We start from the raw sequence: 14,822 nt of genomic DNA, 5'->3' as shown, positions 1-14,822 counted from the left end.
GCAAAATGAGTAGTTTGTCGATCTATGTCATTTATCATTTTGTAAGTTTTAAAACAGCATAATGTATGCTTCAATACTGTTTTAACCCCATGTTGATATCACCTTTGGTACAAAAGTTTTGAAAGTAGAAACACCAAGAGATGCGAGAAAATAAAAAGAAGTTTGAAGTTGAGTTGTTCATTGAAAATACATAATTGATACTTTTTTGTAATTATATATCAAGGCATTTACCACCAGGCACAAACTAAATATCTTGCTGCGGGCCAAGGCAATTGCAGCAGCATCTGGTTCAGTTGTTCACCCTGTATTCCAAACTTCTTGCCTAGATTAGCAGTAGTAACGGGGTCCAAGTACTTGCTGATGTGATCTAAGATGTTGGAGATGAGTCCATCTTCTACAGTTGCTGCTTCCTTGGCTGCACATTTCCTGGAAACTGCCCAGCTAGGGTAACCCCTCAAATATTGCGAAGGGACAGCAGAATTTTCAAGTGGCTTTGCAAATTTGAAAAAAAAAGAAAATGAAAACAAGAAAAGAAATAATTAAGTAATGGCAATAAAATAATAAAGATCTTTTACTCTAGAATACCATCAAGAGATTAGCCAGTTGATCTAGCAACATTTCCCCTGTGAATCATTAAAACGTGTGGGATATGAACTTGCACTGTACACAAAATATCCACAGAACAAAACAAAAAGGTGTTATCTGGGCCCAATTATATGGCTCTGCTTACCGCCGAATTCTGCTTACGATCACGATTCCCCGCTTACATGCAAGTGCCGAATTTCTGCGCTAGCCTTGTAAGCGTAGAATGCCCAGTAATTTTGGGAGAATGGAATTGAAGGTCAAGTACATCTGGCATTATGATCCATCTGAAAAGTAATGATATTAATACAATTTGCATGATTATAAATACTCTGACACTTAAAGCTTTTGAGTCTAGTCTCCTGTATTTGCCTGAACACCAGTGATTACCTTAAAGACACTGGACACTATTGGTAATTATGTTCAAAGACCAGTCTTCTCAGTTGGTATCTCAACATATGCGTAAAATAACAAACCTGAGAAAATTTGAACTCAATTGGTCGTCGAAGTTGCGAGAAAGTAATGAAAGAAAAAACACCCTTGTCACACGAAGTTGTGTGCTTTTAGATGCTTGATTTCGATACCTCAAAATCGAATTCTGAGGTCTCGAAATCAAATTTGTTGAAAGCTACTTCTTTCTCGAAAACTACGTTACTAGAGGGAGCTGTTTCTCACATTGTTTTATACAATCAACAGCTCCCCATTACTCGTTAAGAAGTAAGGTATTGTGTCATAATTATTTTGAGTGTATTAGCAATAGTGTCCACTGCCTTTAAGATTGATAAAACTATTTTCAATAGAAATTTTTTTTACTTTTTTAAATATGTGACTGGTACTGTTGTCTAATCCAGTTCACATTCAAAACAACAGTTTGATATACTTGCAACAAGCGAATTTTAGTGGCATATTAATTAATTAATTAATTAATTAGTTGCGATAACGTAACCCTCCTCCCGAAGCCTGGCGGCCATTCGGGTGGAGGGTAACGTTATCGCAACTTATTAATTCTCAGGTGTTTTTCCCAATTGTGAAGCAAGAAAACTTGCTTCGTTTTTGCATGAATTATGAACCAGGCTTTTTTAAGCAGAGCCATGATATGAGCAATCTGCAATTCTAAATTCTAAAAAATGTGGATGATGTATTATATATTATATCATCATTTAAGTTTCTTATGGTTTTCTAGAAGTAACCAGAGCCATGATTTGAGCAATCTGCAATTTGTCATCTCTAATGTGTGATGTAGATCCAGTGACTGCTGACTGGGGCGCTAGATTCCTTTTTTCGTAAATTAATTTTGACGTTGTTGGTCATTTGACATTATCGGTCGTCTAGATTATCGATATTGTCACAATTTCGAAAAAAGGAATCTAAATGTGGAGGGTCTATTATTAGATAGGTCATAGTATTATTTAAGTATCTCTCTACACCACCAATCACACATAAATCTAGCCTACCCACATGTAACATTCCATTGTCATTACAATACTCAAATTGTAGCCTACCACTTTGTACAAGTTGTATGTTTTATGTTTGGTCTTTGGAGTTGATGATTTAATAATGACGTTTATTTCGGGCCTACTGATATTTTATTAAATTATTTTTGTTCAAAAGAACATGTCATGGACCTACGACGAGTACGACATTAGCCCACCTTGTTGAGCTGTTAATGGCCGAGTCCGCTTTCGGTCTCTCATCACTCATCACTCAATGATGAGACCGATGGCTCCGCTTTTAACATCGGTCTCATCACAATGATGAGATCGATGTTAAAAGCAGTGATGAGACCGATGTTTAAAGCGGAGCCATTTAAGCTCAACAAGGTGGGCAGTGATGCGACCGATGTTAAACGCGGAGCCAATTAGATTTACAGCTCAACAAGGTGGGTTAAGTACGACCACGACGCGCCTGTCCCCGTTTCTTCCGTTGTTGCAAAACGCACACTTCTTGTGGTCTGACGGCATTATGATTAGATTCATAAACATACATAAACCATTGAGGAATATATTAGAAGGAGCATGGAGGAATACTGCATAAGCTGTCTTCCTCTGCACCATGACCATCCACCACAATGTTTACAAACAAACTCAATGTTTACAAACAAACATCAAGTACGTGACGGGGTGACACGATGAACTAGTTCTCACAGATCACACGCCGTTTATCGATATCCTAGGCCGGGTCGCGTATAGAGGGCGCTGTTTTTTCAATTAACCTAGACTTCTTGATAGGGAAACTTGTGTAAACATTTATTAGGACCCGACTGGTTACGACGAGACGTGCAAAAATGCAATGTTTACAAATAATCTGACCCAGTTATTGTCGTTATAAAACTCGAAAATCATGGCACTTCGAGGTGGAAAAGTTGATTTTTTGGTGCTAGGAGGAGGAGTTGGTGGTTTGTCAGCCGTATTCTACCTGCAACGTTTACTGGCTGCTGCTGAGACGGGAAACAGCAAAGACACTCAAGAAAACCCAACCAGTAAAAAGAAGGTATACATGATCATGTACGTAGTTTTTAACATCAAGTTCGGAGTTAAGTATGATTATGAATGAGAAAATTGTGTGTCTTGCCTTCTTAAACCATCATTAAAGGCATTATACACTTTCGGAACAGAATGAATGAATCCTACCATATCACTCAAAACACCATTGAGGTAATAATTTGAAGAAAAAGGGAAACAAATTCACCAGATCCCCGAACGAAATACTCAAATAGTAACACATTTCCCAGGTTGAAAGTTCGAATTCGATGAGCATTTATAGAAATTACTCCATAAATAAACTAAAACTTATATCTCAATTCCAGATAGCGTTACTTGAAGCCACATCTCATCTCGGCGGCTGGTTGAACACAACACGAACCAACGAGGGCAGCATTCATGAAGCAGGCCCCAGAAGTATGAGGCCCCAGGGAATCGTAGGGAAAAACTCATTAAATCTGGTAAGGTTGAATTAATTCATATTGTTTTTATTTAATCTAATTTTAATAATTTGTCTCGGCTATTCATTTGAAATGAACCGATATGTTTTGGCAGCAAGGACAAATTGCATTCATGCGCATGCCCCAGGTCAATGCCTTAGCCTTATTATAGCATGTATTTTTGTTGTTGAGAATTTGGACGCGATTGGTAATTGAAGTTGCAAGAAAATAATGAAAGAAAAAAAAACCTTTGTTGCACAAATTTGTGTGCTTTCAGATGCCTGAAAAAAGCTTCAGGCCTGATCTCTTAATATTTGAGTGAAAAATTACCACTTTCTCTCACGAACTACGTTATTTCAGAGAGAGTCGTGTGTCACAATGTTTTTCACTGTCAACAGCTCTCCTTTGCCCACTACCAAGTAAGTTTTATGCCACCAATTATTTTGAGTACTTACCAATGGAGTCCAGTGCCTTTAACTTGAATTTGATTTCGATCACAGGCATCGACCCTCGGACTAACAGATGAGGTTGTATCTGTTCTTCATTCCCATCCTGCCGCTCAGCGACGGTTCGTCTACACTCGAGGTAAACTTCATCAACTCCCCTCTAGCCTCGGTACACTGCTCAGGAGACAGGAGCCCTTCTCCAGGCCGTTGGCCTTTGACCTTGCCAGAGAGATGCTTGTGAAGAGGTCAAAGGTTGAGGATGAGACAATGTACGAGTTTGGCCTGCGACGATTTGGAAAAGGGGTATGGCTTATAGTTGATGGTTTACTATTGATTTTTATTTACAGTTTTTTCAATTTAAAGTTGTCTATTTACAGTCTTTCCATTAAAAGTTTACATTCACAATTTCCCATTTTCAGTGTTTCAAAGTACCTTTTTTCTATTTACCCTTTCAAATATTTTCTTTTTTCAATATTTCAATAAACAACTTTTCCATAATTGCCATCTTTCCATTTACATTTTCTTTTCCAGTTCCAATCTTTTCATTTTATTTTTTGCTGTTCACAATTTTCTATTAACCTTGTCATTTACATTCCACAGTAACTTTTCCTTTAAAATAAATCTGATACCTATTTCAGATTGAAATATTTTGAAAAGACCTTTTTTTTCTAAAGGTTGGTTTCCGTGATAATCTTTTGGTATCATATTTATATGTTCAGTACAGTTGAAATATTTCCCTGGGTGATTAAGTCACTCAAATTTATTTTCTTAGATTACAGAAAATCTTTTGGACCCATTTTGTCGAGGAATCTTTGCTGGGAAATTGTCCGAGTTGAGTGTCCGCTCCTGTTTCCCTCCACTGTTTAATTTTGAAAGAAATTACAGCTCAGTCATTCTAGGAGGTCTACTTGGACGAGCAAGTGAGTACAGTGTTTTATATGAAATGATTTTTGGGGTTGAACAAAGAGTTGACTAGAGTGGGATTCGAACCAACGACCTCCGGATTATCGTGCCGGCGCTCTACCAACTGAGTTATCTAGCCCTATATTGGCAGTGTCCCTATTTTGTCAATATCTTTGTTCGGGGGTGCCAGTCAGAAGCCATACAACCGTTAACTGCCGTGTAGGCAGGGATCACACCCAAATTACGATACAACCTGGGAAGCGGCAGCCAGGGGATCACCATAAAGGGATGCGACTGTTTTGTTTGAGATATCAATATAAACCACAAGGGAAACTGACTGGGTAAATTTTGAAATGATTTTTGGGGTTAAACAAATAGAGTGGGATTCGAACCAATGTTTTATATGAAGTCTGTGAAACAGCAGGGCTCACAGGCCAGAGGACAGTGTTTTTTGACACGACAAGTCCCCAAGTCCGGTGGTCTTGTGTTATTCATTTTTGCAAAGGCCAAGACCAGGGGCAGTGGAGGCCATGGTTTCTGTGGCCCCCAGGTAATTCCAGGCTTGGATGTTGGAGCATAGGGGTGTAGGAACATGTATGTAGTGTACCCAATAGCCTCAATCGCAAGAAACCACGGACTCCATGTACATTTGTATGCAGATGATACTCAACTGAATCTTTCATTTGATTTGAACTGTTCTGATGAGCAATCTAAACGCAAACGTGTTGAGCAATGTGTTTCTGATATTAAGTTATTGATGACCAATAATAAATTAAAACTCAACGATGATAAAACTCATAATATCATCTAAACGTAACCAAAACAAAATTGTAAATCACCAGATGCTAATTGGCACTGCCACTGTAACATCATCTGCAAATGCTCGCAATGTTGGGTTCATTTTTGATAACACTATGTGTATGGAATCCCATGTAAAGAAAATTTGTCAATCTGCTTTTTACCATATTAGAAACATTAACAGCATTCGCAAAATCCTCAACGAAAAGTCTGCTTCTATCCTTATACATGCTTTCATCACATCCAGGCTTGATAATGGAAACTCATTGCTTTATTGTATAAACAAGAATCTTATCACAAAACTTCAAAATATCCAGAACGCTGCTGCTCGCGTATTATCTAAAACACGTAAATATGATCACATCACACCTTGAAACAACTTCACTGGCTCCCAGTCTGTCAAAGAATTAAATTCAAAATTATTTTGCTTGCCTGGAAAGCTATGAATGGAAGGGCTCCTCCATATCTCAAAGAAATTCTCTCACCATATACACTTACTCGCAATCTTCGCTCTACAAACCAACTTTGTTTAACTGTCCCTAAAACAAACACTTCCAACGGCGTTCGTGCTTTTTCTGTATCCGCACCCACACTCTGGAACTCTCTTCCTTTACATATTCGAGCTACAACGTCTCTGGACATTTTCAAAACTCTGCTTAAAACCCACCTATTCAAAATTTCTTATGATTGACTTTCTGTCTGTTTTTAACCATTTATTTTTGCCAACACGTTTATGTAATTCAACATTTTTTATTCAACGTACCCTTATTTCTTTCCAAGCTTCGTAATTTGTATTTTTGTTTTTGTTACTCTCTTTGTTTGTTTTATGCACCTCGGAATAAGTTTAGTCTTAGATATATGGCGCTTTATAAGTTTTAATTATTATTATTATTATTATTACCCAGTTAAAACATAGCTTGTGGCAGTGAATGGTCGAGCGCTTAAGAGCACCGGATTCAAGCTCTGGTGTTTGATCGGCAGGGTTTGGGTTCGAATCCCGGTTGTGACACTTGCTACATAAAGTTGGGGAGGTAGTGCTTTCTGCTCTACCGGCCAGGCTGCGGATTGATGATACCCAAGCCTACATCCGTATGGACTAAAAGGGGTAACCCTGTTTCAGCCCTAGGAGTAGGTGGCAACGGCCTCTTGACAGAATTAGGTTAAGCCCACACCTTGAAGTGGCCTTCAGGCCTTATGTGTCTGGCGACTTGCATACAAAATACAAACTTAAATAATAAAAGAAAGCTCTGCAAACCTATATATAAACGTATGAATGCTGTGAAACAGAGGCCTGTTAGTTCCAATGAACCACTGAAACCATGTGATATTATTCTTGTTGTTATTGTTGTTTACTTTAGGTACTGATCCAACAGTAGGAGCTTCTGACCTCGTTCAACGAGCCAAAATGGAGAAGTGGTCAGTTTGGTCTCTCAAAGGTAAAGAGAAGTATTTTTTGTCTCTTTCTCTGTCCTACATGAAGTGGTTTTTGGCGTGTCGTGGCCTAGCGGTTAAGAGCACTGGATTCAAGCTCTGGTGTTCAATCAGCAGAGTGTGGGTTCGAATCCCGGTCGTGAAACTTGCTACATAAGGTTGGGGAGGTAGTGCTTTCCACCAGCCAGGCTTATTATTGATGATACCCAAGCCTACATCCGTATGGACTGTGAAGGGGGTAACCCTGTTTCAGCCCTTGGAGTAGGTGGCAACGGCCCCTGGAAGAACAAAAATTGTAGCCCACACATTGAAGTGGCCTTCAGGGCTTGTGTGTCTTGCAAATTGCATTTAAAAAAAATTAAGTTGAAGGCACTGTGTATACCTTTGGTGGTTCATCAAACACCAGTATTCTTACTTGGTGTATCCCAACTTATTCATAAAATAACAAATCTGTGATTTGAGTGAGAAACTACCTCTTTCTCAAAAACTACATTACTTCAGAGGCAGCTGATCATTGATCTCTACTAAGGGACTAATAGGGTAGCTACTAGTTCTTTCACAGCCGTTTAAAACAGGCAGGGTCAAATTGCCAAGTGTCACACGGCAATTCGACCTTGTTCCCTTATATAAATATATTTTTGGTTAAAAGGCGTAATAAAGTAAGAAACTCTGTAAAACTTATTCGTTTCCGAGCTTGAGCTCTGTATGTTTCTACCTCCATGGTGTACATGTTACATGTACATGTATGACGTCTGCGTTTTGCATGCAGATTTTCGACAGTTTCCGGTTCTGTTCGTGCGCATATAGTCTTGGTGCAACACGTTCTGTTTTCCTTTCACACATACTGCGGCCAACTCACTGACAGCGCCTGCATCGCCCGTAACAAGAAACATCAAGCATCAAGACTAGCGCGAAGTATCCGCTCACAACCCGTTATAAACACTGGTCATTATCAAAGGTTTAAACACCACCACGCGCTCTCAACCAAAAGGAATAGCGAAACTGTCTGAGGTATTCATGAGTTAGGTTTTATGCTAATACATATTTTGAGCAATTACCAATAGTGTCCAGTGTCTTTAAGAGATGGGTAATGGATGTATTTTGTGTCATTACTGTAGATGGTCTACAACGCTTGACAGACAGGCTTCATGAGGTGGTCAGTGAGCAGGCCGGAGCTGAGGTTCACGCACAGACGCCTTGCACCAAGATTGAATTTATACCAGACCCAAATGCCACACATCAAAAGGTATCAGAACAGTTTTTAAACTTCCTCTTTCTCGAGTCAGGAGACCAGTTCTAAGATTCTACTGGATATTTAGGAAGAGTTATATGAAAAGTTAAAAACTTCAGAATGTTATTTCGCGACGGACAGCATGCTAGCGCACAAAGTTTAGAATGTAATTTTTGCACTGTCCTAGTGCGGAGCGTGACGCATTGACACTCACATAAACGCTGTGTGCAATATAACAATTGGGAGTAGGATATAGGTTTTTGTACCACCCTCCAGTTCTAGCATCTGATTGGTGGATTAGGGCGTACTGGAAGATAAATTTAAATAGTAGACTTGCGGGTTCAGCCATTCTCATGGAGACGGACCGAGTATTTGAAATGTCGAGACCACACCGGCTCTTCTCAGAGCTAACACTCCCACAAAAGAGATTTACACATGGTTGTACCCGCAAGTCTGCTATTTATTTATAGTTTCTGCCTATTTTTACACACCTTGCAAAGCTTCAAACAACACCAGAACACTGGATCATTGGTTTTTTTTTTCTTCATTGTTGAAATTGTTCACAGTCTTTTACATTTACAATCTTTCCATTTACAATCTTTATATTAACTGTTTTTTTTCTATTACAATTTCCCTTTTCCCATTTACAAAAATGATTTACAATCTGCCCATTTTCAAATCTTGTCGTGCTGTTTATTCCTTGTCAGATTGCCATGGTACACACCTCCGATGCCGTGTGGGAGACAGACAGGTTGATCTGTGCATTACCTGCAAGAAGTAAGTTCCAAACCCTCCTATTGTTTGACCATTTAATACCATCCATTATATAACACCCAAGCAGATTCTTGCCATTTGATTGGAGGATTGTCTGTCACGTGATAGCAAATAAAAGTACCATTGCACGCTGAGTCACTCACCGTGTTTTTTCGTTCCATCCGAAAAGTACTATTGAACACTGCAGTGTGCAATAGTACTTTTCGGATGGAACGAAAAAGCTGAGTAAAAACATCACTGCGTGCGCGTGTCTTTGGTAACGCAGTGTTACTGCAAGGCATACTAGTAAAATTTATAGCATTCGGCTTCTGCGTGTCTCAAAATAGTTGAACAGAACGCACATTGTGACTGTTGAATTCAACAGGCCGACCAAAAGAGAAACTGGTGTAATTTCACAATTAAAAATTGTAAGCCTACGCGTTTGTTTTGAAAGTTGTATCTTCTAATCAAAATGACAAAGATCTACTTGGATGTTATATAAAACAAATAATGAGTGTTTTTCATTCGTGCAATAGTGCAAATATTTTCATTCGTTAAAAGCTGGAATGTTCCATTCAACTCGGCTCCGCCTCGTTGAATTGAACATTCCATCTTTCAACTCGTGAACATATTCGCACCATTGCACTCGTAAACATTCATTATGTGTATACTATTGCACGTTAAAGAACCCAGTGCACGTATCAACAAGAGAAGGGGTTCGCCCCAATGTTCCTGGCTTGATTGGCTGCATATTGCACCACAGCACCTTGTAAACCATTACATGGTGCTATGTAAAGGGAGTAGGTCTCATAATTCAAACGTAGTCCCACATAGCTTGCAGGAAAATAGCGAATGATGAAGTGCCTTGAGCATCACTGAGTGACGGATTTAAGCGCTATAATAAGAAGCCACTAATATTACAACTGAAGTGAACTTCCTGTGTTTTTTCAGATCTGGTTGAAGTACTTCCCGTTGATCTTGACCCGCTGTCCGACCATCTACAAGATGTAAATAGTGCCACTGTGGCCGTTATTAATCTGGAGTATGAGGGCTCACATCTTCCGACTGAGGTAAGCCATCTTGTCAACCCCAGTACTTAGACACAGTACTAAGCAGTTTCAAAGGCAGTGGACACTGTTGATAATTACTCAATATTATTGTTAGCATAAAACCTTACTTGGAAACTAGCAATGGGTAGCTTTGTGAGAAATGGCTCCCTCTAAAGTAATGTTGTTTTCGAGAAAGCTAAAATATTTGAATTTTATTTCGAGACCTCAGAATTAGATTTTGAGGTCCCGAAATCAAGCATCTGAAAGCACACAACTTCGTGTGACAAGGGTGTTTTTTCTTCCATTATTATCTCGCAACCTCGACGACCAACTGAGTTCAAATTTTCACAGGTTTGATATTTTGTGCATATGATGAGATACACTAAGCGGGAAGACTGGTCTTTAACAATTACCATAAGTGTCCAGTGTCTTCAAGCAGTCTTTAACTCATTTAGTTTAAACTATGTGTGTCTTAATGCTCTTAAAACTTTATTGAATCAGATTAAAACCATTTTAGTTAAATCGGTCGGCAAGTGGTTTCCGTAACAAAATTATTGTTTAATGCTTTTTAATTTTGAATATTCCTACACTTCATCAAACAGCAATTAAATATGTACAATTTTGTTTTTGTCTCCAAGGGATTTGGTTACCTGGTTCCTTCTCATGAGCGATCCAACGTTCTTGGAGTGATTTTTGACTCGTGCGCATTCCCTCAACATGACAGACCGGGGCCAAAGACTACTAGAATAACTGTAAGTAACATTTGACCCACAATCTGTTCATGAAATGATCACCAAAGCTTGAATCCAGTGAAAATAATTAGTCATCAAAGAGAAAAAAACACCTGTGTTCTTTCAGAGGCCTGGATGAAGATTTCAGGCCATTTTAGTGAGAAATTACATCTTTCTCAAAAACTTTGTTACTTCGGAGGGAGTCTTGTACTATCAACAGCTCTCCGTTGTTCGTTACCAAGTTTGTTTTTATTCTAAGGTGTACTTTGAGAAATTACCAAACATGTCCTGGGGTAGACTTCACAAAGAGTTAAGACTAGTCTTATCTCGTGTTAGGGCCCTAACTTGGGATCAGTCTTAAATTCTTAAGAGTTCTAGGACTAGTCCTTTAGGACTATCTTTGTGAAATCGACCCCAGTGCCTTTAATAGACTAGTCAGCTCTCTCGCTTACAAACATCAGAACTTTGACATTTGACCTCGAACTGTCTCGTCTAAACCAGCCTCTGTTTTGTTATTCCGCAGTGCATGATGGGAGGGGCGTGGTTCCGTGAACTCTTTGGTGACCCCGACAAGGTGGACCCTGAGTGGCTAGCCTCCGTTGCCATGGAGACACTGAAAAGCCAGATAGGACTCGTTGCCAAGCCGACATATTGCAAAGTAAACCTGTCTCAGGATTGTATACCTAACTATCGAGTCAACCACCACAGACTTTTAGGTAAGTTTGTGACAATTAATAATGAGTGCATCATCACAAAATATAATTTGACCTTGTAGCCCCTCTGTGAAATAAATACTAGACCAAGCCAGGGCCCAATTTTATGGCTCTGCTTACCGTAAGCACAGAATCAGCGCATACGGAAGCAGGGAATTCTGTGTTTACGGCAAGCGTATTTCACGGGTTAGCGGCGAGTTTTGGCTTCTGCCCATGCGTACTCCACGTTACTAGGCATTCTACGCTTACAAGGCTAGCACATAAATTTGGCGCTTGCACGTAAGCGGGGAATCGTGATCGTAAGCGCAGAATTCGGCGTTGAGCAGAGCCATGAAATTGGGCCCAGTAGCCAATGATAATCTTGCAGTACAGGGTCAATGTTCATAGCTCTGCTTACTAGAAGCAAAGAATCTGCGCTAACAGAAGCAGGGAATTCTGCATTTACATCAAGCAAATTACAGGGGCTAGCAGGGAAGTTTGGCTTGTGATTGTATTCCACTTTACTAGACATTCTTCAAATACACAACTTGCACAGTTACATGTACATGTAGCAATAGCAATGAATTATGACGAAAAACTTTTTCAAATAAATTGTATAACTTCTTCTACCGGAGATAATTTTGTCAGTACTTAATACCCTCAGCATCATTTGCTGTTCACAAGATCAGTAACATTGGCTGAAGAATTGAACAATTTTGATTTTTGTTTTTAGAAGAGTCCTGGGGTTGAGTTTTCCAAAGGACTAGTCCTAGGAAATTTAAAAAAACATAAGGCTAGTCCTAAGTTAGGACAAGCAACGCTTCCTAACTCAGGATGAGACTGGTCTTAAAGACACTGGACACTATTGGTAATTGTCAAAGACCAGTCTTCTCACTTGGCGTATCTCAACATATGCACAAAATCACAAACCTGTTCAAATTTGACCTCAATTGGTCCTCGAAGTTGCGAGATGAAAGAAAAAACACCCTTGTCGCACGAAGTTTTGTGCTTTCAGTTGATTTCAAGACCTCAAAATCTAATTCTGAGGTCTTTAAATCATATTTGTTGAAATTGACTTCTTTCTCGAAAACTACATTACTTCAGAGGGGCCGTTTCTCAACAGCTCTCCATTACTCGTTACCAAGAAACGTTTTATGCTATTTATATTTTGAGTAATTACCAATAGTAGCCACTGCCTTTAACTTTTAATGAAATCCAACCCTGATAAGTTGAATTTTCATCTAATAGATGTTAAATTTGCATCGGGGATAAAGAATATTAATTTTGGTTTTTACCCATACACCGATGTGTGTTAGCACTGTATACTCAGTACTTTCCCGAGTCCTGTGAAAAAATATCACAGACATGGTCGTGGGTTCGAATCCCACCCGAGTAACATGCCTGTGATATTTTTTCACAGGACTCGGGAAAGTACTGAGTATACAGTGCTAACACACATCGGTGTATGGGTAAAAACCAAAAATAATAATTTTCATCTAGTTCTTCTGAGCACTTTAGAGACTCTCTTCTGAAGTTGTTTTGGTACATGTACTCTAGAAATACAGTTGTTGTTAACTGTGAACAAAATCCACAAGCATATAACTCAGTTGAGATTCAAACCCACAACCTTTGCATTGCTAGAGCAGATGTTTTACCACTGAGCTAGTCCAGTGGCTAGAGGAAGTGCAAATCCTATTTGTTTGTCACAGAACTCGGTATAGTGCTTACAGGATTTGGGTACTTTTTTTAACACGAAACACAATGTCCACAGATTTACATCAAACTTTCACCGTTTGAAGATAAGCATACCTTGAAGTATAAGCTGCTGAGGTGCTGTATTTTTTGAGAAATGAGGAAAACAATGTCATGAAAATACTTTTTTACATGCTAAAATAATTTTCGTCGCATGATCACTGAGACGAAAATTATTTTCATGACATTGTTTTACTCATATCTCAAAAACTACAGCACCTCAGCAAATAATATTTTTCAGGGAAGCTTTCTACCGTCATTATCTTCAAACTGTGTAAGTTTAATGTTAATCTCAGACAAAGATACAAAAAAACAGTACAAGCAAAAACAAAAATGGCCAGATTAAACAAATAAATGGGTTTTGAGCATATTTTGAACCGTTCCAGTGTGTTGACTTCCCGGATGTTACGGGGAAGGGAATTCCAGAGCCGGGGAGTAGGGCCTTGAAAGGCATGATCTCCCGTGCGTGATTTAGTTTCATTGATGTGAAGAAGTTTTACTCAATGTTTGTAATATTTGATTGCAGATAACATGACTTCTTACATAGAGGATCAGAACCTTCCACTCACTCTGATTGGAGCGTCGTACAAAGGCGTAAGTGTCAACGATGTCATATACAACTCGAGGCTGGCTGCCCAACGTCTAGTTCCTAATGGTCACCTCATAGTGTAGTATGATAAACCAGAACAGACTGGTTAAATCATCTAAAGCAACGTCCAAGAGCAAGTTCAGGTGAGGGACTAGACTAACCAGAAACCATAGAGCACAGGGTGCAGCCATCTTGAATTTTCTTATTGATATCAATGTTACCAAACTGGAGGCTGGAAGAACAAGATAGTCTGGTTCCTATTTGCAAAATGGTTATTAGCATTCAATATTGTTATTTGCCACGAGGTCATGACCAAGATGGAGGCATCATGATAAAGGTCTGTATCAAACCATGCACTGGAACATGGTTGTTATGGTAAATTCGAGAGCTACGCCACAGTTTCTGGTCAAGTCTAGTCTCTCACCCGAATTTGCTCCAAATTTAAAGGAACACGTTGCCTTGGATCAGTTGAGTTGGTCTTTGAAAAGCGTTTGTAACCGTTTGTTATAAAATGCAAGAAATGTTAGAAAGATATTCTAAAAGTAGACAATAATGATCCACACAAGTATCGCTCGAAATTGCGTGGTTTTACCACGGTCGGCCATTTATGGGAGTTAAATTTTGGACTCCCATAAATGGCCGACCGTGTTAGTTCGCAAAGTAAAAGTAAAACCACGCATTTTCGAGGCAAATTTGTGTGGATCATTGTACTCTACTTTAAAAACATCTTTCTAACCAATGCATTTTATAACAAACGGTTTTTATTGCTAATCAAAGACCAACTCGTCCGATCCAAGGCAACGTGTTCCTTTATAGACCTTACGCATTTGCATTGCTTGAGGTAAAAAGGATGTGTTAACTGGTCAGTGATGTGCACGGCTCGAACAAATCTTTGCATTTTGATTGTTCCATTATCGGTATTTCTAAAGATGGCGGCTTAAAGAC

The 14,822-nt window shown here is 39.2% G+C and overlaps 1 protein-coding gene and 1 non-coding gene across 3 annotated transcripts; one reads left to right on the top strand and one right to left on the bottom strand.

The window, feature by feature from the left end:
• Nucleotides 1–2,838: 2,838 nt before the first annotated feature.
• Nucleotides 2,839–14,406, top strand: LOC117301455 (protoporphyrinogen oxidase-like). 2 transcript variants are annotated; one of them, XM_033785448.1, is made up of 11 exons: nt 2,839–3,072; nt 3,389–3,523; nt 4,003–4,251; nt 4,721–4,868; nt 7,008–7,085; nt 8,199–8,326; nt 9,019–9,088; nt 10,016–10,134; nt 10,752–10,865; nt 11,368–11,560; nt 13,815–14,406. In XM_033785448.1, the coding sequence occupies exons 1-11, from the start codon at nt 2,923–2,925 to the stop codon at nt 13,958–13,960; spliced, it is 1,530 nt and encodes a 509-aa protein (XP_033641339.1). In that variant the 5' UTR covers nt 2,839–2,922; the 3' UTR covers nt 13,961–14,406. The 2 variants fall into 2 exon arrangements, with proteins under 2 accessions (XP_033641339.1, XP_033641340.1); XM_033785449.1 differs by having other exon boundaries at nt 3,007–3,086.
• Trnai-gau lies at nt 4,918–4,990 on the bottom strand. The gene has a single exon. It is a non-coding gene; the product is annotated as a tRNA-Ile (tRNA).
• Nucleotides 14,407–14,822: the final 416 nt, after the last annotated feature.

The sequence above is a fragment of the Asterias rubens genome, chromosome 17, assembly GCF_902459465.1.
Source record: "Asterias rubens chromosome 17, eAstRub1.3, whole genome shotgun sequence".
Lineage (NCBI taxonomy): Eukaryota > Metazoa > Echinodermata > Asteroidea > Forcipulatida > Asteriidae > Asterias > Asterias rubens.
This window is presented reverse-complemented; position numbering and strand designations above follow the sequence as displayed.

Excerpts from the sequence above, each read along its gene's own strand:
- LOC117301455 (XM_033785448.1), top strand. The coding sequence starts at position 2,923 with ATGGCACTTCGAGGTGGAAAAGTTGATTTTTTGGTGCTAGGAGGAGGA. Across the intron at positions 4,252-4,720 it reads TGCGACGATTTGGAAAAGGG|ATTACAGAAAATCTTTTGGA; the intron begins GTATGGCTTATA and ends TTATTTTCTTAG. Across the intron at positions 7,086-8,198 it reads GTCAGTTTGGTCTCTCAAAG|ATGGTCTACAACGCTTGACA; the intron begins GTAAAGAGAAGT and ends TCATTACTGTAG.